The sequence below is a fragment of the Astatotilapia calliptera genome, chromosome 6 (assembly GCF_900246225.1).
Source record: "Astatotilapia calliptera chromosome 6, fAstCal1.2, whole genome shotgun sequence".
Classification (NCBI taxonomy): Eukaryota; Metazoa; Chordata; class Actinopteri; order Cichliformes; family Cichlidae; genus Astatotilapia; species Astatotilapia calliptera.
Window position 1 is genome coordinate 35,569,984 of NC_039307.1, and position 26,569 is coordinate 35,596,552.

General features: G+C 41.2%; 1 protein-coding gene across 1 annotated transcript in view; it reads right to left on the reverse strand.

Annotated features, from left to right (window-relative positions):
- Positions 1–4,214: 4,214 nt before the first annotated feature.
- Positions 4,215–26,569, reverse strand: part of lcor (ligand dependent nuclear receptor corepressor) — a 78,677-nt gene continuing 56,322 nt past the window's right edge. The window contains exons 5-7 of the mRNA XM_026171941.1: positions 17,551–18,030; positions 12,365–12,455; positions 4,215–7,802 (exon numbers count right to left, since the gene is read on the reverse strand). Of these exons, the coding sequence (XP_026027726.1) occupies positions 6,665–7,802; positions 12,365–12,455; positions 17,551–18,030 (1,709 nt within the window). The 3' untranslated portion in view covers positions 4,215–6,664. The remainder of the gene's footprint in view (positions 7,803–12,364; positions 12,456–17,550; positions 18,031–26,569) is intronic.

Here is a 26,569-nt window from a genome sequence, read left to right on the forward strand (position 1 = left end):
ATGCACACCAGCAAAGAGGGCCTGCTGGGTAAGGAAAATAAAAAAACGTGTGCCTGTGTGCCTCTCACGGTGTAACCTAATCAAGCAAGGTAACAGGAGGGTGGGGCTGTGAATTTTAAACCTACAAATTTGACCCGAATCTCACAACGTTTTCTTTGAAGGAAAAATGCCACTCTTCAAGCTACTTTGTAATTTCAACCAGGTTGTTAGATTATACTTGATTAAGAAACCAACCCTTGAGCACTAGATTTGAGATTGTGTCTTCAAATTCAAGATTAGAGTCTTCAAAAAGGCACTCTTGATTCCACTGATTGAACAACTTTATGTAATCACTTATTCGGCCCCGTAAAAATAATCAAAGCCTACTGGAAAAATGTTCAAATAACTTTTTATCCTTGGAGGGCATTATTAGTTTGTGATTTGTGCCAAAATACCCTGGCACGTCCACATTTCTTTAATGCTGTTAAACAGCAGCGAGTGAAGGAGTCTGTTGTGTTGATTGCTGCAGATCAGCATCATTCCAGAGGCGTGTCTGGCCTTTAAGACCTGTACTCAGCTCTGCTTTCAAAGCCAACCTGCTCCTGAGTGACTGCTTGTCACAAACACTTTGACATTTAAAAAACTTGGCATCACGCTCCACGTCAGAGGAAATGCACATTTCAACAGACCTCTTAGCAGCGCTTGTACAAATGTGTCGAGAAGAAACAGCACAGCTTACGATGGACGAGGAGAACTGTAACTGTTAGTTGATGCCGATTCTTACTTTGGAAAACTGCGTTCCGAGTGCAGTAGATTCTGTTGCAAGAGAGCAAAAATGATTCTTGGATATGCAGTTGGATATGTGGTTAAAAGAAAAATCCACCCCAAAGCACACTGGGCATATTTTTCTCAGACATGTGTCCAAAACTGGGATTAATTGTGGACTGGGGACTTAATCCATCATTTTAACTACTGGTGATATGCTGTGCATTCCTGCAGCTGGTTCTTAGACTCCAGAATCATTTTTGTCTTTAAGTAGATAAATCCAAGCCTAAAGCTCAAATTGTCTCAAGAGACCAGCGTGCAATCCTGCAAGAGACAGTCGAGGAGCAATGCTTACTTTACCTTTATATGATTTGAAGTGTCTCGCTATAGGTCAAATGTGGGATTTTATTTAAAAACAGATAAAGAAAATGCTCCTTCGAACATGCCTTCTAAATAAGACTTGAATGATTTATTGACGAGAAGTCATCCTTCATGTTTGTGCTTTTTGGCAAGCAGATACAACGCTTTACGTTCTTTCTATATCAAATAAACAGCACATTCTGCTATTGATTTCCCCACATCCAACCAAAACCAAATGCAGCCCTCGACTCTAAATTGTTCCATTTCTATTGCCTCACCACCCAATAAATTCATCCCCATCCTCCAGGCCCCGTGAAAAGAAGTCCTGGGAATTGAGGGTTGTCACTTACAGCAGCAAAAATAGACTAGGTAGCTTGAAGGAAATGTTCTAAAAAAGACTGCAGGAATGCACAAAGCACCACAGACTGGCCACTTAGAAGAGAACAACTGTAGGGAGGATTTTTCCTTTACCAGAAAAAAGGAAAAGGAGTCTTTGTTGAAAGGCAAGAAACAAACAAAGTGATTTTCACAGAGGCAGTGCCTGCAGTGCCCCAGTGTGCCAGATCAAAATCAGCCAGCAGGGCTGATGTTCTGCAGGCTGTGGACAAAACACACCCACCTGCTTCTAAAAGAGACACGGCAGACTCCAGCTTCATAATTATACATATAATCTGCCCACACAAAGTGTGGCTACCTGATGAGGAGCGAGAATGTGTGTTGCTGTGGGTGCGTCACGTCTCTATTGGTTTGTGTGCGTGCGCGCGCTCTGTGCTAACAAGAATACAGAACTGTATTCATGGAAACCTGGCTTCTGGCTTTTAAAGAATTCATTTTTCTTTAACAAACAAATATGCCATTTGAAGAACAACAGTACAAACAATCACAAGAAAAAAAATTTCAAAATCTGCGTATGTCAGTTACATCTAAAAATCTGGAAACGAGCCGCACTAAAAATCCTGATTCTTCTGGTTTGTGTGTTTCTAATATACAATCAGCTGCTTTGAAGTGGTCAGACCTGAGGTATAAATGACAACCAGATATGCAGCGTGACAGAATAAGAAACAGACGCAACTTCTCTGCGGAGAGGTGCACGGCAATCGTATACAATTCTTTCCTTCCTGGTATCCCACCACATCGTGCACCGCCCAGTGACAGAACGGCGCATCCCGTGTCGTCTAATAAGTGAGGTTACAGTAGTTGTTTTGTTTGTTTTTTTGACATTTTTTTCTCTTTTTTATATCTTTGTCAGTCTTTCTCTCAGAAGAAAAAAAACCCAAATTGAATTACAACCGACCTAAAAAAAACAAACAAAGAGAAACTGATTAGCTCACATGAAGATGCAAAAAACAGTAAAAATAAATACATACATATTCATAAGATATAGCTTTTTTTCATTTTGAACATCATTAAGGACATTTTCCTGTGCGTGCTGCGTTTTTTTTGTTTTGTTTGGGAATACAGTGTCAAATGTTTAGGAAAAAAATCACAGCTCATAAAGGAAGGTTAACTTGTCCACCTGTCCCCCAATCTCCACTGCTGGGTCTCTGATTTCTCTGGGTTTGAGAAAGAAAAAGGACAAAATGTACCCTGGTCAGGTTTCATCCTGGAGTTCTGTTACACTTGGAAACAAACATATGTATATTTAAAAACACGTATTCCTTCTCAAACCAGGGTGGAACCAACCTGACTCACTGCCTCCAGGGTGAAACCAGATGACTGAATCTGTAAATGTTTAGAATTTTAGTAGGAAGAGGGTTTCACTCTCCCCATATAAGACCAACCTAAACCTGGGATAGCTGTATAGTCCCCTATGCTATAATGTTTTTTCGCAAATAAAAAAATACCTTAAAAGCGGTGGGTGGCAAGTATTGGTCAGTCAGACACTTGACGTGTCTTTTTTTGCAATGTGAAGGCAAAACAAAGAAGAAAAGCTTATAAAAGCGTAGAAACAGTGGAGGATACTGTATTTCCCAGAGTATCAACTACACCTTTGCCAAGCTCCCAGGTAAGGGATACGTGAAAGTATGAGGCACGGAAAGGAGTTCTGAGAATGAGGTATAGCACTTGGTCTCTACTGACCAAGTTAGCATGTTGTCTGTGAGCGCGTGCGTGCGTACACACGTCTACTAATTCAGTACAGGTAGTTAAGTCATGCGCCATTTTCCGACTGACAAATATTGCTGCCCATCCCACTGGCTCGATCCTGAGACATTTGTGGTATTAAAGGCTACTGAAAACGACTGTGTTTCCAATGACAGCAGCAGAAAGCAAAAGGAGAGAAAGCAACAGTCTGTTAAAAAAAAAATCAAGCATCTGCAGACTGCTGTTCGACGGATTCATGTCACTACATTCGTTTGTTATTCTGTCAGAATATAAATAGATAGACACGTAAGTGAGACTCGGTTGCAAGGAGGAGGACATTTTCGGACAGGGGGAGCGGTTAACCACATGACTATAAACAATCAACGAAACCCAAGAGAAAAAGAAACAAAATAAATATATGTGTATATATAAATGGCATGCACCTCAGTAGATAAGTTCAGGCTGAAAATGGGACTTGTACTTTTAGAAAGCAATGACAAATACAGAGCCAAAGCCAGCTGTAACATAACAGGTTCAAGAAAGGTCGAGAGGAAAGTTTTGTAGATGATTTAGTCACTTGAATAAATTATACAGCAGATATTGTTTGGCCCTCAAGGAATCGCCTCTCTCAGGGGATTTCAGTCAAAGTGCCAATTGAGTTAATTTATGCACACATGACGCCAATTACATAATGCATAAATGGGTTTTGTTTTTTTAAAAAAAAAACATATTACATGACCAGGGAGATTGGTGTGAGAGAACACAATGTGAGATGTGTTTTGTTCCTACTTTCATTCACAGCTTTGGTGCCTTTTATCAAAGGCAGGTTCATAACAAGTGCTTTACTATCACCACTCAGGCTTTGATCCTGTTTTAACTATCAGATCAGTGCATTGTCTTTCGCTGGGTCCAACTTGATGCACGCGGCAACCTTTTAGACACTTCAAATGCTCAGCATTGGCAAAGTGTTGGACGCATTTCATGCATATTGATTCCTGGCTATGTTGTCCCAGGATTACTACTTTTTATTGTTGTTGTTGTTGTTGTTTTTTTTAGTTACTTCAATTAGCTTTGCATGCCTGGCAGTCACACAAAGTGGACAACCAGTAACCCCAGGGGTGGGAGAAGATTGCAACAGGTAGTAAATTATTCTAATCATAACTAGATTGTGATTGATTCAATACTTAACTGTGTTGGATTATTATTACTCTCAAGATTAATATTCTGAATTGGCCCAAACCCAAAATCAGCCAAAAATAGTGGTGCATGCCATTTGTTAAAAGAGAATAAACAAAATCAAATCAAATAAATAAAATGTACAATACATTTCAAAAGGAGTGAATCATCGTCATTTCATCTGAGCAGAGAGTTACAATTCTCATGTCAAAAATCTCACAGACTGGGTGAGCACCAGGCAGTGTCAGGAGCGAAGAGCGACATTTAGCGACGAAGGGGAGGGGAAAACAACGAGACAACACTACACAAAACTGAACTTGTTCAAGCTGTCAAACTTTTTTTCTTTTCTTTTTAAATGGTGGAGGTAATTGAGAGGAAAATAAGTGGTTTGGATCCAAGCTGCACCTTTCAGAAACACTAAAGCTTTTTTTATGCCATCTCTCTGACCTCCTCATTGCCTCCTCTGTTGTATTCCTCAGAAAAGAGCTACACTGCATGCATAACCTTAAACTTTCTTTCTCCTTTGTTTTTCTTCTTGTGTTTAAAAAGTGCTATCTTAGAGGTTCAGCGCCATAAATCCACAAATCCACAAAGGTCTATCTGCTGCTATGGCACCGCCATATTATCCATATGGCCCTCCCAGAGTCAAAGCACTGGTGAGAAGCTTGCCGTGTCCTCTTTTCATCTACTATTAGGTCCAACAGGAAATTACCATATTTGTAATCCACATCTGTCTCAGTTACCCTGAGTTAAAAATGAGGAGAGAGAAAAAACACCCAGAATCATGGATTGGCTTTTACATATTCAGTCATAATAAGTTATAATATATTAAAATCTGCCTTTCCCCCACCTACCAACTACCCCTGCCCACTGCATATTACCCACCCACCACCCCAAACTGAACACCCCACAATAAATGCACATTGTTGTAGTAAACTGCCTTTAAAACCATCTTTGAAGTTTTAGGGAGAAGAATTTCTTTTAAAACTCATGTGAGTTGCTTCTGCTTGGTTTTGATTAGAAAAAGGAAAGAAAAAACAACATCAGCAATATGGTGTCATTAGCTAAGAAGCCAAAATCCATTAGCTTAGGTTAACTAAAGCCTCTATAGGAACTGGATAATGAACTGGGTAGCAGCACAGTTTCACATTCTGATCCTAAAAGGCATTTGTCCAGTAACGATCTTCATGAGAGGGTGAGCTCACTTTAGTCACCGTTTGCGGGTGGCTCCGGCTTTCCAGGATCAGCAGTGAGAGACTGATGGAGGTCCGTGAGGTAGCATTCCGCCTTAAAACCCCCCCCGCTGATCCATAAGCAGATCACCCCTTAAATTGTCCCTTGGCAAAAAAGAGGGTTAAAGACGCCTCCTGCATCTGAATATGAATCAGCGTATGCAGGCGATGTGCACCTCTGACCCTTTGCAAAGTTGTGACTGGGCTTCAGAGACAGACCATAATAAGTGCATGATGCATGGGCAACAATGCCGAGGTAACCTGGTCTGTAAGCGCCAGACTCAAAATGTAGTGCAAAAGAAAGCAAAACAAATCAAACGAAAAGATAGAGGAAAAGAATTCGATTACAGAAGTCAGTAGTGTCCACGAAACTCACAAACATGCATCCCTGAATGACTTTTGTGTCTTCTCGTTCATAAAAAGGATGGGTTATTCTTGCTTTTCGTCCGCACGGAAATTAGCAGAATATTTGAAGGAGGAAAGAAAAGGATTTTCAGTTAAAGCGTCATGGCTACCTGGCAATAAGAGAGTGGGTTTGATTCCGAACCCTAACTGAGGAATATCAATGGTACAATTAAACCTTACAGTTGCAATTTTGAGCTAGTACTTGATGAGCAAGAGGGGGGTGATAAAGGGACCAATTTGTCACTTCTTCTAAGGAGTTAATTTTCAACCTTCCCCTTATTTTTCCCCATCATTATCATATTAATCCAAAGCAGACTGCATTTATAAGCAGCAATGCTTCAGTGTATCAAGTTCATAAAAGACGGGAGAGAATTTTTGGGGGTTGGGGATTATCAGCATGCGTAAATAATTGTCATTTACCTAATGTCTTTAGCTGCATTTGTTAAGCCCCTGAATAGAAAAGCTGAACAAATGCTTCTATAGCATCGCTCAAATGACACTAGTTAAGAACCATCCGATTAGTTGTGTCTCTCCAGTTTAAGAATCCTCCTCATATAATCCCTGCATTTGTGCTCACCCAGATACTGCAAAGTAAATTGGCACAAATAAAGCCCCATCCATTTTCAAATTACTTAAGTCAGTTGAGGTTTACATGTGTAAGTCGTTTAGTCGATCGGTTTGAAATCATCATCGATTTCTTCTTTTACATTGTCCTTGAGCTCGGCAGCTGCTAGCGATGCACCGTCGCCTCGTGGGGTTGCAGTGGGCGTGTTCTCTGACTCGTTGGGAAACTCCTGGCTTCCTGCTTCCATCTTCATCATCAGCTTGAGCTTCTTCTTTGGGGGGTTCTTCAGGGTCCCCATGCGCTCCTTGACCTTGTACTCCAGGGTGCTGTGTGGGATCCCATACATGTTCTGTGCCTTGGACACGCTCATCTTCCCGCTCATCACTACAGCTATGGCCTCCTCCAGAATCTCACTGTTGTACTGGCGATATCGGCCTCTCTTCTTCCTTGGCTGCTTGGAGCTTGGGTCCCCTTCCACATCTGAGATGGAGTACGCCGGCCCAGAACTTGAGTGGTCCAAGTCTGAGTTCCAATATTCAGCAGCCCCATCCAAGAGGCTCCCAAGGCTTCCTCCTCGGCGGTTCTGCTTTGGCAGAATGGCTCTTAGCTTCCGGCTCAGAGTGTTGTCCCCATGGCCACCACCCCCGACCCCCATTGCACCGTAGCCATAAAGCTCAGAGGAATGGGAATCCCAGGAAAGATCCATGCCCCGAACCTGGGGGATTTTCAGGTCAACAGGCGGAGAGTGGCCTTGGTCTCTCTTTCCTTCAATGTGATGATGTTGGGCCTTGGAAACCTGATTGTGGTGGTGATGATGAAGGGAACTCTTAAAGGTGAAGGCTCCGTGGTGGTTGTGGTGTTGATGCTCCAGGAATGTAGGCAGGTCTTTGAGGTCGCTCAAAGCTCCACTGGCCTGCTTCAGCTTCATTAGGCTTTCAAGGTGAGCCTTACTTCCCCAAAATGAAGAAGAACCCTTTTGGCCAAGCAAGGAATGGGACTGGCTATGACTGAGCAAGCCAGCTGACTCTAGATTAGACAGTGAAAGAGCAGGAGGTTGACTCAGAAGGCGATGCTTCTGGCTGAGAAGCTCTTCCTTAATACGCAGCGAGCGGGCCAGTGGGGGCTTGAAGGAGTTAGAGTTGACGTAGTTCTCCCTCATTGCGTCCTGCAAACTTTTCTGCAGCAGCCCATCCTCCTCTTCCGCCTCTGGCAGGGTATGATCTGCTTTGATTGAAAGTCTGGATGGAGAAGAAGACGAAGAAAAGAACTTCAGGAACACAGTTCTTCATATAAGATCAAAGTTATTTTTAAGACAGGGGTAGATTTGAAACAACTGAGGTAATTACAAAAAGAGAAAAGAGCAACAGACCGTATCTTGCACTTATATGAACTGATGCTTTAATACATACAGTATTGAGTGATTAATTAAAGCTAAAACTGACAACCTAATAAAACAAATCTTTCACATCTTTTATGCAACACATTTTCTTTTTAAGCAGAACATTTGCTGTTTCCCACATTATTACTGAGCATCAATTAGCTATTTGCAGTTACTGCAGCTGCATTTAATATAATGTAGCACAAGGATGCATGGCATTATAGTTTTTTCTTTGGTCTAAATAAATCTCAATTGCTGCTTTTTTATGTAACCCACTGCATGAAGGTGGTTTAATTTTGCCGTTACCAACAGAACTGAATTGTATTTATATTTCTACAGCAATAACCAGTTGCCTTCCATAGTCTCTCCTTGCATGAGACACGGTAGTCAGATGTTAACTAACAGATGCCAGGGTTGGTAAATAGTTGCTGTGATGGAAATCCTTGTTCTAATCATTATTATTTAAGTATTACTGCCAGCTGCAGTGAAGGTGGAGTAAGTCTGGACCACAGGGCAAGAGGTTCTCTAGAGGGGAAGTTGAATGATATCAAAGACTGTCACAATAGAAACAGGCTAAGCCTTCTGATAAACACGGGGCAGGAAGGGCTGACTGGCCTGAACATGACCTCCAAAATTGTTTCAAATATATGAAGAAATAATTAAAAATAATAAACATGCCAAAATGAGCTGCCCAATGTTAGGTTGGTTGTTAACGTACCTGGACGATGTGCCCAAATAAAGGATACGGCTGTGACTGCACTTTTTGAGTAGGAGAACACCAACAGATGCCAAAGAATATTACAGGTATCAGCCACAATCATTGGTTGTCATCGAACTTCAAAGTCCATATGAGTGCGTTATCAATTAGAAGCACTATTCACAAATAGAAGATTTGTCCAGATACATTTCAGGATAACAGCAATCCACTGGTAGTGAGGCTCATAGGCCTGGTGCCTCAGGACTTTTGAGACATTTCAATCCTTAGAAGGAAGACCTATCCTCATAGGCTTAAGGTGCTGTTTCTAACTGTGTTTTAATCGTGTTGTGCAAATACTTCACCAAGGTTTACCTGCTGGGCTATAGCCTTGTTTGTCAGCAGGAAATCTGTTGCTATGTTAGGGTAAGAAAAAAAGCATCTGAGTGTCTGTCAGTTTTCACCTAATATTTTTCTGTTATGGTAACCTTGATCGCAATATCATTCATATTAGCAACAAACACAGGTGATCAGACAGGAACCAAGACTATCACAGAGTATTTGGGGTAAAATGAGGAAGCCGTAAACTAAACTAAAACCTGCACACCACTACATCATGCCCAAATTTAACATAACATCTCAGTGCAGCAGTTGCAGTCGCATATGCTCTCTGAATCGAACCTGTTTCAATCCATATTTGACCTACAGTACAGATCAAAGGTTTTCATGAAAATGACCACCGCAATTAGCATAAATTGTTTATTCCCTCCTGACGCACACATGTACACACATGATTCTTAACACAACCTCAAGGAAAATTATGTTCATCAATAGTTAACAGAATGCAATGCAAAGAAAGTTCACTAAGACACTGACAAAGGCTTCTTTTCTGCAGGACAAAGTCATGTTGATATTGCTATTGTAACACTGTTGGGTTGATGAAACAAATCTATATAAACTTACCATTAAACTAATGATAGTTCATTAGAGTAAAATCAATAAGTGAAGAATAAAAGTGGAGAAATGTGGAGAAACTGAATATGGACACAATCTCTTCAAGACCTGCAGTCCTGTGCTCAGCTTTACAAAGAAAGTGTATTTTCTGTAAAATCAAGAATCTAACTGACTTTAATTCAACTGAATTCAGTTTTATTTATATAGCGTCAAATCCCAACTGCAGTCACCTCAAGGCACTTTATATACGGAGGAAAATTATAACAATCAAACATCCCCCTTTGAACAATCAAATGGCGACAGTGGGAAGGAAAAACTCCCTTTTAATAGGAAGAAAGCTTGAACAGAACCAGGATCTGGAAGTGGCAAACATCTGCCATGACCAAGGGACAAAAAACACAGTTTAAAAGAGAGTCAGAGATTAATAATAACTAATTAATACATTTATCATCAGAACAATGTAATAATTCATCCAGTTCAAGATCCATCGCAATTCTCGCCCACAAATTAACAAATGTGACCTTTTTCCCATTAGGCTTTCATTGTGGTTAAGTTCGGTTAAATTCTGACCAACACTCCAGGAGGTGGAGTGATTTTTGTGAACTGTAGACAGAGAGATTATGCCTCGCCACAACATACCCTTATGAATCCTTTGGCTGGATGAACGAATAGCATAGTACCGAATATAAACACAAACTCTTTTTATTGTCTACATGATTTAAAATCTTTAACATCTGAGAAAGATTTACTAGATTCTCGATGAAAGAAACACACTTTCTTGATCATCTACATGTTGTAGCTGTGCACTGTCACCTGGGGGCAGTGTCAAAACATGTGGAACAACTATGGACTACTCTTGCGAAGTAGCCTACAGATCAGTGTTTGTGGGCTGCTGTTAATCTTTTAGCTTAGCCCCTGCCACGGAGAACACAGCAGTCATAACAGACAAAGAGATTTTTGCAGTGGACTGAAACTGAGTGTTAAAAACTGTGCAAAATATTTGCTTTGCTTCTTCTGTGGGCTTCTTTAAATTTCTGATTATTTTTTCACACTTTTTCTCCTTCCTGTTTAAACCTACTTTTCAACCAGTCAGCATTCTTCCTACACAGAGCATCATCACTGTCAGCCTACACGCCGTTGCTTTTTTGAAGTACCGCATGCAAGCACGTCTGTGTTGGTTGCATACCCAAAAATCCTGCGTAGCCAAAAAACCTACGCAAAACTGACACATACGTGGTTCCATGAATTACACTTAATGGTGGTGGGAGCAGCAAGACCCCAACAGAGACACAGACCAGGAATCAATGACAACAGTTATGTCACAGAAGGGAGGAGGGCTTGGGGTGGATGTGGGTTGAAAAGTGGCTTGCAGATGTGCAGCAACTGTGGGCAGCTGATGAGTGGAAGGGTGTCAGCTAAGTGCCAGCCAAGGAAAAGTGAATCTGCCAGGCTTAAGGTTGAGCCTGACTCTGTGGCCTAGCTGAACTAACAGTATGGGAGCATCACACAGCTCTTTCTCAGTCACTTTTTATTTATTTAAAAAAGGCACTATTTAGTGATGACAGCCATAACGAGTATGCATAACAAGATAGAGTAGTGCAGTCATAACAAAATCTGATGACCTATAATTTACCTGTTAACAGCTCCCCACTTTCAACCCAAAGTGAATACAGGTTCATAAACTGACAGATCTACTCTGCAGCTCCTTTTCACGAAAATAATCTATTGTGAATGCATGCAGTATATACTGATGGTGCAAATAATGACTGTACAAAACAGAGGAGAGATTATGCTTTTTATTTAGATGTGTTTCATATAGTGGTGAAGGTCTATATTAAATATTGCTATAGGTTGAATAATGAGGCCAGTACAGTTTATTTACAAATAATCTCTATGATCCAAGAGCTCAGTTTGTCTCTCTAAATTTCAGACAGTTTGGGGTCTTTGGGCTCTGTGTGATGTCAATTCCCTAATATTCTGATCTCAGCCAGACAGCTTTGGCTGAGACCGCAGCGTTCCCAAGCATTTGATCTTCCAACCTTCTGTTTGCAGTAGCAGCCAATCAGAAGAAAGCTGGCATCATGGAGAGGAGCTAAAATTTCTTATCTCACATAAAGTGAAATGAGAGCTCATTATATCTGTGACAGAGAGGGTGCTGCACCACAAACTTCCCTGTGATTACTTTGGTTGACAGCCGTTTGCTGCGATTGCTCATAGTTTGTATGGAAGAGACTGACCAGTCTGGAAACACTCGCCACTTACCCTCGGAGCTGCAGTGAAACTTGAAAAATCACGATGGAAACCAGAAACATTTGCTTTAAAAGTAATGTTTTTCTTTATCACTGCAACCCACACATTTCAAAAGATGCTGTTTCACTGCTGGTTGAATAGCTTGTGGGTATTTGCACTAATTTCTACGCTGGAGATCATCAACCGGTCACAGAATCCGCACTTTTCCTTAGCACCTGGAGGTTGTCAGATGTTTGGCAACCAGTCTCTAGGCATGTGTGACTGGAGCCTAAAGCCACTTTAGCAGAGATCAAGAAAAAATATGGAGCTGTAATTGAGTTTAATAGGGTTATTTAAGTTAAATCAAATATTCATTAATTAATAAGTATTTGGTAATCAATATGGTTGACAGCCATAAAGAGATTGCCAAGTTTTGTCTGTGAAGTGTAGTGCAAAATTACAACACTGCTTTATTTCTTTCACCAGTGCTGTTTCAGGCAAATAACTGAGCTGCTTTGGTTAAATAGACTAGTTTGCTTTCTTACCCTTTGAGTCCAGGTTTGGGGGTGAAGTTGAGCAAAGCTTTGGGGCTGCCAGCACTGTGGTTCTTCTTTGTGGAGAGGTCTAGGACGCCATCTGAGAATAAACAAAGAGGAGAGAAAAAAAGATTAAACACAACTGACCTCCAGCTCTATTCAATACACTGCTTTTCTTTGGAAAGAGATGTAACCCTTACTGTAAATGTCTGTATATGTCTACAATTACATCCTCGAAGAAACTATTTCAGAGACAACAGTGTTTTTTTATATTATTTTCTCTATTTCCGATTATTAATTTGTCTGTAATGCAAAACACAAAGTAAAAACAAAGAAAGGAATCCACCTGTGACTGAAATTGAATCTATTAGGATTCCCACATACACAACCACCGAGCATTTGAAAATGTAAAAAGCAGGACAAATTTGTTACCTGCATATGAAATCGTGATATTTTCAGACCTTGCACGATCCATTTTCTTTTAGTATACTATGCATTTATATTTTCTCCTCTTCAGTCCAGTTTGATTTTCATCAGACATGTTTAATGCCCTCCTATAGAAGGTTTTGGATTGCAATCAAGATTTGATTAACCTGAGCAGGAAGGCAGTTGCCATGACGACCATACCATATTCCAGAGTGAATATGAGAAATCACTAAGTATATATGCTATGTGCGTGTGTGTATATATATATACATATATATATGTATATATGAAACAGCCAACATTATTTGGAAGGTTGGATGTGTCTTATAAATGAGCCTCTTCACACTGCATATCACGGTTTTGCATTTTATACATTCATAAAATATTCCATCACTGTTTGATCGATCGGCATGAATGTTAAAAGCTTTGGCATCTGCTTGTGTCTGTATATAAAACCACCCATTTTTCCCCATTTTTTTCGTTAAATACCAAAAAAAGAAAAAAAGAAAAAAAAAGATGTTCTGTGTGCATCAGAACAGGTGGAATCTGTGTGACACTCGCAGTGAAGTCCTGGAAATACTGTGGCTACATGCTGAGTGTGAAATCTCAGTTTATTTGTCAATATGTTTAGTTGACACACACGTGGAGAAAAAACTGATCATCCTATGTAGTGACATAAAGTAAGCAGAAAAAAGTGTAAGCTGGCACATTCTGTTATTTTTTTATTTTATTTTCAAGAAAATCTGTTCATCTTCAAAGCAGAAAATGGTAAAAAAAAAAACATGTAATTCTGATCCTTTTAATGACAAAGACAGACTGATTACATGATCTATCTATCTATCTATCTATCTATCTATCTATCTATCTATCTATCTATCTATCTATCTATCTATCTATCTATCTATCTATCTATCTATCTATCTATCTATCTATCTATCTATCTATTCCGGTTAATACTTGTACAGCTGCTGTTATTGTGTATATATTTATTTATATTTAGATTTCTTCATACATTCTTATATAGTTCTATATTGTGTATTGTGTATTTTGTTGTACAGTTATTTTATTTTCAACTTTAATTTATATATTTATCTTTATCTTATTCTTCCCAGTTAAATTTACCCTTCATTCTAATTTGTGTTGTACAGTTATTTCATTTTTAACCTTAATTTATATTCTATTCCTTCCTAGTTAAATTTACCCTTTTTAATTTTTCATATTTATTTCCTATCTTATTCATAGCCTTTTCCTTTTTTGTTTTCTTTAGGTCACGAGCAGTTGTCCAAGCATTTCACTACATATCGTACTGTGTATGACTGTGTACGTGACAAATAAAATTTGAATTTGATTTGATTTGATTTATCTATCTATCTATCTATCTATCTATCTATCTATCTATCTATCTATCTATCTATCTATCTATCTATCTATCTATCTATCTATCTATCTATCTATCTATCTATCTATCTATCTATCTATAAACATATCCATCCATCCAGGGGAGCCTTGTCAGGGTCGAGGGGGATCTGGAGTCTATCCCAGCTACCACAGGGCGAGAAGCAGAGTACACCCTGGACAGGTCTCCAGTCTGTCGCAGGGCTAGCACATACAGACAGACAAACATTCACACTCACATTCACACCTATGGCCAATTTACAGCTACCAATTAACCTAACCCCACTAACTGCATGTTTCTGGACTGTGTGGGGAAGCTGGAAAAGAAATGCCTCGGCCACCCAATCACCGTGCCACCGTGCTACCCATATATAAAAAGAGTCCAGACTGACTGTGACAATTACAGTATGCACACATGCACACATACTGTAATTCTTGCATATGCATATTTTATACAGCATTGGCATGACAAGTTTTTAACAAGGAAGCAAACTCTGTATGTGTACACATTTTGGCTCCTAAATTAATCTTTAAGAAAATGCACTGAAGTAAGAAAACGCCCAGGGATAACAACCATGATAAATTACACATAACAAGTAACACTAATGAGGTCCTTCTCCAAGCTAATGAACATTTTAATTATCATCGACCTCTACATTAGCATGCCTTGTTTTTACAGGATGCATTGATGGTGGTATTACGAGCTCCCCCGTGTCCCTGTATTAAACTGTCATAAGACAAAAAAAGTTACCTCATCAACATGAATATTTATGCAGCAGTTCTAATCAGATTACGAACTGTTACTCGTTGACCCAGCGAGCGTCAAATGCCAGGCAGATTTTTTTGTTTGAGTGACTCTCAGAAGGTTGTCTAAATTAGTCGGGAATCAAAACAAAAAATCCTGCTGAGAATCTGTACTTTGTTTCAATGTCAGATGGACAGAGTAGGGCTGGGGCTGACAAATAGGAAGACATTAAAACGACTAAGGTTACAAACCCTTCAGATTTCTCTTCTATGTTTCACCCTTAAATGCATTTAATAGCCATTGCATTTATTTAAATTGTTACATTAACACTCTGGTCAAAAACATAAGCTTCTAGTAAATTCAGTACAATAATGAATTTCTGACAAACCTTTAAGCAAATGTTAAATTACACTTAGGGTTGTTAAAAAGAAAAGAAGTTCTGATATTTATTGATAAGTAAAATTAGTGTTGAATTAAATACCCATTCACAGAAGTACTGATACCAACAGTGCTGTCTTCACTTCCTTCAGCTGACACCCAACCCCACACAGCACTGCTGGTGACAGACAGGCACAAAAGGCCCTGCCCTCACTAATAGCTGACAAGCAGCACAACTTGCGGAAGCATCCTAAAGACTGAGACAGCGATCTTTATGAGACGTTTCCTGGGGGCAGTAAAGCTCCCATTTCAACAACACAGCTATCATAATTGTTAACCTGGGAGGTGTGCATTGTCCTGTTAGCAGTTTAACTATTAGCACCTGATCACCACATTAGGTGATACGATTAAGGTAGTGGGTTGCACCCAATGATAAAACCATGATGTTAACATTGGAGCTGTCCTACCAGTCTGAAACAATGATGGGCAGTCTTGATTTAACAGGATAACACAATTCTTTGAGTCTACATAGTATTATGCCAGATTGTCAGATTGAAACTGAGAAAAGTCTGCCAGCAAGTAGACAGAGACAGCGCAGCATAATGTACCGACTCTATTTGATTAGCAATGACATACGTTGCCAAGTCACCACAAGCACAGGAAATAAGCATCAACAATGGAAGGGAGCGACCAACGTTTTCCTAGGTGTCTACACCGAGTTTGAAATTCTAGTATTATGGCAATCCTAATTACACATGTGCATGCTCACGATAAACATGGACACAGTTTCAAATGATGCTGTCAGTATATTTAAAAGTAATCAAAGTGAGCCAAAAGACTGCGCTTAAGTTAAGATTGCTCTAAGACATTTTTTTCTTTATTACTAGTAGTAGTATGGGCTCTTCAATAATGATACCTTGATAAGTATTAGAGACAATTTTCTATTTTAATATTAAGATATTTTGCTGATGACATTTGGTGCGTAATCAGCAGATTGGGTAAAAACGTGTTCTGTGGACATGTAATGCTCTAATAGCGGCACAATTAGCTAGCACAGATATTAATGGATAAAAAAAGTGATGCACCTTTAAATGAAAACATGATTTTCTCTGTAGAATTTATGCCTGCCGTGTGCTTCAGCTGACAATCAGCCATCACACAGATGTAACATAACACTGATTAGTGAAGCAAATAAAATGTGTCTCTTTTTCTTCTCCGGAAATTACATTTGCTGTGTAACTGAAACGATTCCTGAGCCCACATTGAGTCAGAATCACTTTAAAAGGCGTTTCTTGTTTGTGCGTGTGGGAGAGAGATAGCTCGTGACCATGAGGTGGATCTAAATGCCTACGTCTCTCTGTTGTAAAAATTAAGTAAGCTTACTGTAAGCAGATTCTAAAAAAGCTGGTATTAAAGTGGATCATCGGTCACACTGTGAGGGTTGAGGCAGTGAGCTGTTGGTTCACCCCAGCAGCCTGCTCGCTGATCAAACTGCAGACACCCTGCTGGGTCAGTTTGATTAAACAGAGATTGAGCCCTGAGCTACAATTCCAGACTTGGTAAAGCACTGCACGTGCAGGCTTGATTCGAAGCATGTCTTTTCAGAGATCGCGGTCAGGAAAACCGTGTGCACACTTTTAAAGTTGAAGATGAACAATTATTCGCAGCAAGTGACGACAACTAAAAATGAATTGATGCGAATCTGATGTGCAAGTCTGCTTCAAATGTTTGCTGTCAGTGTGAGAAATGAGAACATTAATCATGGACCTGAGCCAGGCAATCAACCCAGTGTGTGGTTAATACTTTGGGAAAGACTAGAACAAACACAAAGTGTCATACTTATTAGTTAAAATTTGAAATGTGTTTTTACATTTATTTTTTTCACATTTCCGCTCTATTTTCATTTTTTTATATATATCTACATTTTAATTATTTTAATAATGGCAGCCAACTCTAAATTTGAATTACCAGTGCACTAATAAAGAATTATACATTAATTACAATTTTTGTTTAAACACTCTTGTCTGATTCTTTTTGTCGTCTGTGCACACTGGTATTAAATATGGAGCAGGAAGTATTTTTGCACAGCAGACCTGCCTGTTTAAAACAAACACTGAGCCAAATTTGTGGCTTTCATATTTTTGGTTGGTAAAAGGCGCAAAAAAAAAAAAGCCCACATGTTGGTCAGAAACGTGTGTGTGTGTGTGTGTGTGTGTGTGTGTGTGTGTGTGTGTGTGTGTGTTGCTCTCACCCTGCTGGCTGGGCTCTGGATCAGCCTGGTTCTTCTTAACGGTGAGGTCCAACGGGCCGTCCTGGTCGGCCATGAGAAGCTTACTGAGGACGGGATTCTGTGCAGAGGCAGCAGCCGTACCTCCTCCTCCTCCCCCCCCACCATTACTGGCTCCCGTACTGTTGCTGCTCTGGGTGCAGGCGAGTGCTGAGGCAGCAGCAGCGGAGGTGGGGCTGAAGCATTGTCCCGGGGTCGGGGATGGAGAGGAGGAGGCAGATGATGGAGGAGAGTTTGGCGCAGCCAGTGGCCCGGGCGGAGAGCTGGGGGCCGGGGCCAGAGACACCACTTTTGGCAGGCTTTGGTCCTTCATGGTGCCGTTGGGCAGGGGCGGGTCGTCCTGAGTAGTTTTTGAGGTATATTCAGCAGCGAACTGGCGGATCATTCGCTGCATGATCTCACGAGCCACTAGAGGAATGTGAGGGTCTGAGAAACTTGGGAGGTCTGGAGAGGAACAAAACAGGAGAGCAAACATGTTAGCGTCCCGTCCTCCAGGAGTCTGCTCAGCCGATGCTGCTCTCAGCAGCTTATTTATACCATTTCATCCGAAAATGTAATCCTGATGCTTTGCTCAAATAATCACTTGGAATAAGGGCTTAAACCTGCCTATCGATGTTGGAAACACCATGATATCAGTTTGTGCAACAGATTACTGCTTGCCATTATTCAGCTGGGGCTTCCATAACAATTCCCTTCCCCAGGATTCCTTCTTGTTTTCAGTCTTACGCTCCACACTATGTCATCTCTAAACACTGTATTTCAGAGCAGTTTGTCCAGGATTTGATCTTGCAGCAGTGTGTTCACTTGAATATATTTGCGCAGGCAAACAGCCCACATGGTGCAGACACCACAGCCTCTCTATTCACAATACCAACAAGTATTTGATCTGTCACTTTGACAACAACATAAAATCAGCAGTTTTTATTTTTTGTGTAGTTTTTCATCAAACCCATATTTTGAATGATTTGGATTTTCAGCATCGTTTAACATTTGCTCTTTTTCTCCATTTTAGATCAAAACTGAATATTTTTGCGTTTTCTGATTTTAGATAAAATTAGCAATCTGAAGATATTGGTTGGAGCTCCTACAATCTTTATACATAATAATAATCTTCAAACATAATGTGTGAAAATACAAAATGCAGTGTTTAAATTATTAGTTCATTTATTAAAATGAAAAAAAAATTGACCCCATCCCAATCAGCATGACAAGTTTTTACTTTACTTACTACAAAGTATTCTGCAAATGTTCCAGGTTTGTCAAATAGGAGGAATGATTTAATATTCTGAAAATCTGAAGCAACATTTATCCCCCAGACAACAACTCCTGTCATCTACAACTTTACAACTGTGTTTGACAAAAATTAGTCAAATTGTACTTAAGGGTAGTCGAAATTATTACATGCTTGGGTTTCACCTCCTGTTACTGGTTTCTGTAAGATTAAGCAACACTAAAGCAAACTAAATCATCTGCTTGAGTTTCTTTTTGTTTCATAAATAAGGGCATTTTGGCTTCCACATTTTTTAAAAATACAAAAATACTTGAGACACGAGTAAAAAATAAATAAATAAAAAAATCCAGGTAATGAAAGAAACTAGAAACAGAAGTCATATTTCTACCATATTAGTTTCTCATCATTGGCTCCATGTTAAATTTAGAACTGAATGTCCTGAGAGATCAGTCCCGTCACATCTTAAAGAACAAATAGTACCACATTATCCCAACACAGCACTTCTCCCTCCTCTCCTGGCAGCCTGGATACTTTTGGGATTAGGCTTCAAACTTTCCTTTTTGATAATGCTCATTGGCCCTTAGTTGTGCTGGGGACTTCCCATGGTGCACTGGGCATTCCTTGTCCACTTTTATGTCAGTACTGCTTATTATTAAATTTCAAATCAAAATCAAATCAAATCACTTTTTATTGTCACATCACATGTGCAGGCACACTGGCACAGCACATGCGAGTGAAATTCTTGTGTGCGAGCCCCACAAGCAACAGAGATGTGCAAACACAACAACACAAACGAGCAAAATACAAGAATGGCCAACCTGAAACTAATAAATATATGTACAATATATAATAGTGTATGCATTTCTGGATGTGTATACTAAATATTTTCCTACGTGTGTGTGTGTGTGTGTGTGTGCGTGTGTGTGTGTGTGTGTGTGTGTATACACATTTTTACAAATTAAATAGTAAAAAAATAAAATAAAATAATAATAATAATAATAAAATATATAAAATATACAGAGTTGAATATGTGCAAAACAGTGGCATTACTGTACAGTGTGGAGTGCATAATGTTGAAGTTCCAGTAGTGAAGCTGAGGTGTCTATGACGTGTTCAGCAGTCTGATGGCCTGATGGAAAAAGCTGTCTCTCAGTCTGCTGGTACGGGACCGGATGCTGCAGAACCTCCTTCCTGATGGAAGTAGTCTGAACAGTTTATGGCTGGGGTGACTGGAGTCCTTGATGATCCTCCCCGCTTTCCTCAGGCACCGCTTCCTGTAGATGTCTTGGAGGGAGGGAAGCTCACCTCCAATTATCCGTTCAGAGCACCGCACTACTCGCTGGAGAGCTTTGCAGTTGTAGGCGGTGCTGTTGCCATACCAGGTGGTGATGCATCCAGTGAGGATGCTCTCAATGGCACAGCGATAGAAGGTCCTGAGGATGCGGGGGCTCATGCCGAATCTTTTCAGTCTCCTGAGAAAGAAGAGGCGCTGCTGCGCCTTCTTCACTGTTTTGTTTGTGTGTACTGACCACGTAAGATCCTCAGCCAGGTGTACGCCAAGGAACTGGAAGCTGCTCACTCTCTCCACAGCAGCGCCGTTGATGGTGATGGGGGTGTGTACTTCTCTGCACCTCCGGAAGTCCACTATCAACTCCTTTGTCTTTGCGACGTTGAGGGTGAGTTGGTTGTCTTGACACCAGTGGGTCAGGGCGCTGACCTCCTCCCTGTAAGCCGTCTCATCACTGTTGGTGATAAGACCCACCACTGTAGTGTCGTCCGCAAACTTCACAATGATGTTGGAGCTGTTAGTGGCTGTGCAGTCGTAGGTGTAGAGTGAGTACAGGAGAGGGCTCAGTACACACCCCTGTGGAGCACCAGTGTTCAGTGTGATGGGGGATGAGGTGATGCTGCCCAGTCTGACCACCTGGCGTCTGTCAGACAGGAAGCTAAGGATCCAGCTGCAGAGGGAGCTGCTCAGTCCTAGATCCTGCAGTTTCCTGTCCAGCTTCGAGGGAACGATGGTATTGAATGCTGAGCTGTAATCTACAAACAGCATCCTCACATACGTGTCTCTCTTCTCCAGGTGTGACAGGGCAGTGTGTAGTGTCAGGGCTATGGCATCATCAGTGGACCTGTTGTGGCGGTATGCAAACTGTAGAGGGTCCAGTGAGTCGGGTAGTGCAGAGCAGATGAAGTCCCTGACCAGCTTCTCGAAGCATTTGCTTACGATGGGGGTCAGGGCTACAGGTCGCCAGTCGTTCAATGAGGAGATGGTGGAGGATTTGGGTACAGGGACGATGGTGGCCATTTTGAAGCAGGCTGGGACTACAGACAGAGAGAGGGAAAGGTTGAAGATGTGCGTGAACACTCCAGCCAGCTGAGCCGCGCATGACCTGAGGACGCGGCCGGGAATCCCGTCCGGACCAGTAGCTTTGCGTGCGTTCACCTTCCTGAAGCACTTCCGCACATCCTCCTCAGACACAGTGTGCACACTGACGTCATCCGCGGTGCGCACACTGTCCGGTCTCATGGTGTTCGCTGTGTCGAATCTAGCGTAGAATACGTTTAGATCCTCACACAGAGAGGCCGTGGTCTGCGGTGTGCTGGTTTTCCCTCTAAAGTCTGTGATCGTGTTTAGTCCCTGCCACATACTCCGAGGGTTGTCAAACTGTTGTTCCACCCTGTCCCTGTACTCACGTTTGGCTGCTTTGATCGTCTTCCGGAGTTGGTAATGTGCGTGTTTGTAGTCCGATGTGCTCGCGGAGGCAAAGGCGGTGTTCCGTGCCGCCAGTGCCGCACGAACATCTCCGTTAATCCAGGGTTTTTGATTTGGGAAGGATTTGACTGTTCTGGATGGGACGACATCTTCCACGCATTTCCTGATAAATCCACAGACTGAGTCTGTGTATTCATCAATGTCTCTGGCGGCCACGTGAAACATTTCCCAGTCCGCGTGATCAAAACAGTCCCGCAGCGCAGACTCCGATTGGTCCGTCCAACAGTGCACCGCCCTCCGGGTTGGAGCTTCCTGTTTCAGCTTCTGCCTGTAGGCGGGCAGGAGCAGGATGGAGCAGTGATCTGATTGGCCGAATGGGGCGCGGGGGAGGGCTTTGTACGCATCCCGGAAAGAGGTGTAACAGTGGTCGAGTTGCCGGTTTCCACGTGTGTTGAAAAGGATGTGTTGATGGAGTTTTGGTGAGACTTTCTTCAGGTTTCCCTTATTAAAGTCTCCGGCTGTGATAAACGCTGCCTCTGGGTGTGCGGTTTCCTCGCTGCTGATCGCGCTGTACAGTTCCCTGAGTGCACGGTCAGTGTCGGCTTGTGGGGGAATGTAAACAGCCGTAATAATCACTGCTGTAAATTCCCTCGGTAGCCAGAATGGCCGGCACTTAATCATCAGGTACTCCAGGTCCGGTGAGCAGAAGGATTTGACCGGGTGCACGTTCGCATAATCACACCAGCTGTTGTTGATCATGAAACACACACCACCGCCTCTGCTTTTCCCAGTAAGATCCTGTGACCTGTCCGCGCGGTGCACAGAGAACCCCGGCAGTTGTATTGCGGAGTCCGGTACTTTGTCCGATAGCCAGGTTTCTGTGAGGCAGATCACGCAGCAGTCCCGCATCTCTCGCTGGAATGAGATCCCTGCCCGAAGCTCGCACAGCTTGTTCTCCAGAGACTGCATATTAGCCAGTAATAAACTGGGTAACGGTGGTCTGTAAGTGCGCCGTCTCAGTCGAACCAGAACGCCAGATCTTCTCCCTCTGCGTCGGCGTTTGCGGCCTCCAGGGCCAGAGAACAAAGGCGTCTCAGGTGAGATGAATGGGGGGTCTGCAAACGGAGCGTCCGTGTTGCAAAACTTGAACTCCGGAAAGTTATAAGAAAGACCGTCTTTTGTGTCCAGTAAGGTTTGTCGGTCGTACACAAGGAGACAAGTGCTGCTCGTGAAAAAATAAAGGAAAAGTAAAATTAAACACAGAAGAAAGCCGTTGCTTGGGGGAGCTCGCGACGAGGCTGCCATACTCTGCGCCATCTTGATCACTCTCTCAATTTTGTCTTGTTTCTATCATAGGTTTTGTTTTTGCACTTGTTTCTCTTTGCCCTCTTCTATCTTGCTTTTCCCCACACCAAGCCAGGGAAGGCGGCTACTGCCTGGTCATGTCAGAAGTCCTGACTTCTGTTAAAAGGGAGTTCTTCCCTACTGTCGCCCAATGCTTGCTCATAGGGGGTTAATTTGATTGCCTAGCGGTTTCTTTCTAATATTGCAGGGTCTTTATGTTTCAATATAAAGCATCTTGAGGGCAGTTTCACTGTAAATTGACACTTTATATGAAATTAAACTGATTAAGAAAAATGACAGTTTCAAAGTCCAGCAACTATCAGAAGAGCAATTAGGGGGAAAAAACCCAACGATTTCATAATCCAACTTTCTGTGACCTCCTGCTGTGACCAAACAAATCCACATCAAACACTGGTCACTGATCTCGCTGGTTAATACACACTCAACAAAGCAGTGACAATGACAACACTCGTTTGTTATTAAATCCATTAATCTGGCATTGTCCCAGATAAGTCAGCTCTACTTACTCCTTATAAGCAAAAAGTATATATTATTATGCAGATAAATTCACGCATGCCACTGAGTCAGAGCCCAAATCCTTCAAACAATACATTAGCCCAAAAAATGTAATCCTGAAGCTGTGCTGAAATAATCCAGAAATCACATGCACCGTACATACAAGATACACAACTACTAATCCTGCCTATTGAGAAAGGCACCAGTATACAACAGCTGCTAGCCATTGCCAGCCATTCATCAGATATTTGCTTTTTCAAAATCTAACCCTAATTTGTATAAGATGATTTTGAACTCCCTGCACTGTGTGATCCAAATAAAAGAGCAGCAATTGCTGCACCCTGACATCTTGGTTGGGCTCTGGTAAAAGATATCAGTGAGCTGAGGTTATCAGCTGTTGATACACTAAAGACTACAAACATGGCTCCACTACTTCAGTGCAAAGGATGATACACCAATATTAGCTTTTTAAAAACAGTTTTTGACAGAACAAACATTCTGGTAAACACTTTGATCTTACATTTTAATTCTTAGGTTTTTATATTGATACAAGCTGCAAGGCTTTATAAGTGAAGCCACTGTACAGCTGTTTACCTAAACGTGACTAATGCCCAGGTCAATTAACTCAACATATTTTCATTCTTACATACAGCTCTGCTGTGTAAGTTCTAGTTTGGAGTGCAAATGCTAAACATTGTTGGAGTGGCATGAGAGTGGGTTCATGGTAACGATCCGTGAACATTTACATCCACCGAGAGCTTCAAGGTCAACTTCTTGATTGGTTGACAAAAAGCTTTAGAAGTTAGTGTGCGGTGTATATGGTCAACGTAGATTAAGTACTGCATAAGGACTTAAAACATCATGTCACATCTGACCTCTGACCTCTCCTTCAACATCAACAGATTGATCTGAAGGTCAAAGTGATAATAATGGTATACAGAGGTATACACTATATGGTATACACTATATTACTTTTTTAAAATACATTTTTGTGACTAAAGACTTAAACAAATTTCACCAAACAATGAAATGAATGCAACACATGCAGTAAATCCACATAAATAACAACAATAATTACAGACAAAATTAGGTTAAGTGTATTACATTGATTTCAACAGAGCAAATAAAAAAACTTAAAAAAAACCTTCCTGCACTACAAACTCCTTAAAGTACATTTAAAAAGAAGAAACTATCTACAAACACAACACTAATCCCTTAAAGGTACATACTGCCCTGAGAGCAAGCTACTCGGGTGGAGGTTTGCACTCTCAGAGCGCTGCATGTTGTTGCTAAACATCATTTTCTCTCATGATACAAAATGACCACAGGCGCTGTCAGATCAGTGATTCTGTGCCTAACCGTGCTTGTGGATCTGTTACTGTATGAATGACTGTGTGTGTGTGTGTGTGTGTGTGTGTGTATGCATGTGTGTGTGTGTGTGTGTGTGTGTGTGTGTGTGCGCCACATCATGCCTATGCCTGTGGGACTGTTTTTCTGTCTAAATATAGCAGCTCCACAGGCATCTCTCCCTGTGTGAGTGAAGCCAGATTGATTGAGGCTGGGCACTGACTTGACAAACATCTGTTTCCTTCCTCCTGGAAAAAAAATTAAAAATACAACAGCTACAGTCTCCACCAGACTCAGTTCACCTCCGTCACAAAGCATCCACCTGCCTCAGGACAGAACATGATGTCTTCTTAATAAAAAGGGGATTTATGGCAATTCAGCAAATATGCAGATATTCAGTAGAAGGTGATTGTACTGACTGAAAGCTGATCATTTTAGGGTCTTTACCTTACAATACTAAGCAGCTTGAGGCAAGCTTGAAGCTTGTTGTCTACAGTTTCTTCATGTTTTTTTATGTTATAGGGGAAATGCACATTAATTAAAACGAGCACTTAAGTCCATCATAGAAATATACCGGCTATATAGTAACGGTCATCTGGAGTCCCTGACAGGTGAACAGCCAACTTAAATGTAAAATCACGGCTCGACTTCAATGCTTGGTTCAACTTGTTTTAAGAATTTTTGGTCAACTAAAAAAAATTTAAGTTACAATTGAATATAGATATTATTATTTCTGACAGCTGCAGCAGAGGGAAAACGTGGAGCAAAGGGCCGGCCAGCTGGGAGTCAAACTAGGAAGTGCTGAAGGAATTTTTGGCCATGTGATGTGGGTCCAAATTGTTTATCCAATGGCTCGATGCTTCAGTTAATTATTAGCAGATCATTCAGCGTGACTCCATTCACAACTGAAGACACAATAGCACCGGGCAGTGAACAGAGTTTAAAGAAAGTGTAAGACAACAGCACTACAGCAGTAATTCCTGTTTTGTAGAGAGAGAGAGAAAGAGTGAAGAAATAAGAAAGTCTCTGATTGGACTGAGAGACTAACTGCGTGACCAAAGCGCTCCGCAGATATGGATCAGTTAATTTGATGGAGGTAGTCCAAGTATTGATGAAATCATGTCCACTTCTGGTTTGACATTAAACCTGTAAGACTGGTGCTGGGGCGAACATTTAGCTCAATGGGAACAGGGGAATAATAGCGCATACATAATGCCAGATATGCCCTAATGCATAATAAGTGACTTAAATCAGATGTGAGGAAAGAGTCAAATTGAAAATGTAAGAAACAGGGATTCTTGCAACAGTGCCTTTTACAGGAAATGACAGAGGAGTCCGGCTTAACATGTGTCAGATAATGGAGAATAGAAGCTCTCAAAGGTAACAAAAAGCACAAAACATTTTAACAGATATTCTATTTAAGCAGCAGCAACTCTGCGTTCACACTGCAGTATCAAGTGTCACACCTCAAATATTTGGCATCGTGTTGACAAAGATTTGACAACAAAAAGGCTGCATTAATTTTATTATCTGTGAAAAATATGATCTGCGCTGTCTCCTTTGAAGTGTGAACAAAGAATATTTAACCTTTTAAATGCTAAATACTTGAGATCTGTTTTTAGAAAAAATACATATTCACTCCTCATAAAGCTGTGTTCTTTGTACGTGAAAGTTTGCGCTGTGACTTTTCTGAGATTAACCGAAGCGCTTGAACTCCTCAACTATCGAGCACCTCGACATTTTGGATAGTTTTTCATCCCACTGCATCTGCCTTAGTGTAAAGGTCATCAAGTGGATTCTTACATTTTAGCAAAGTCAGCAGTCTGAGC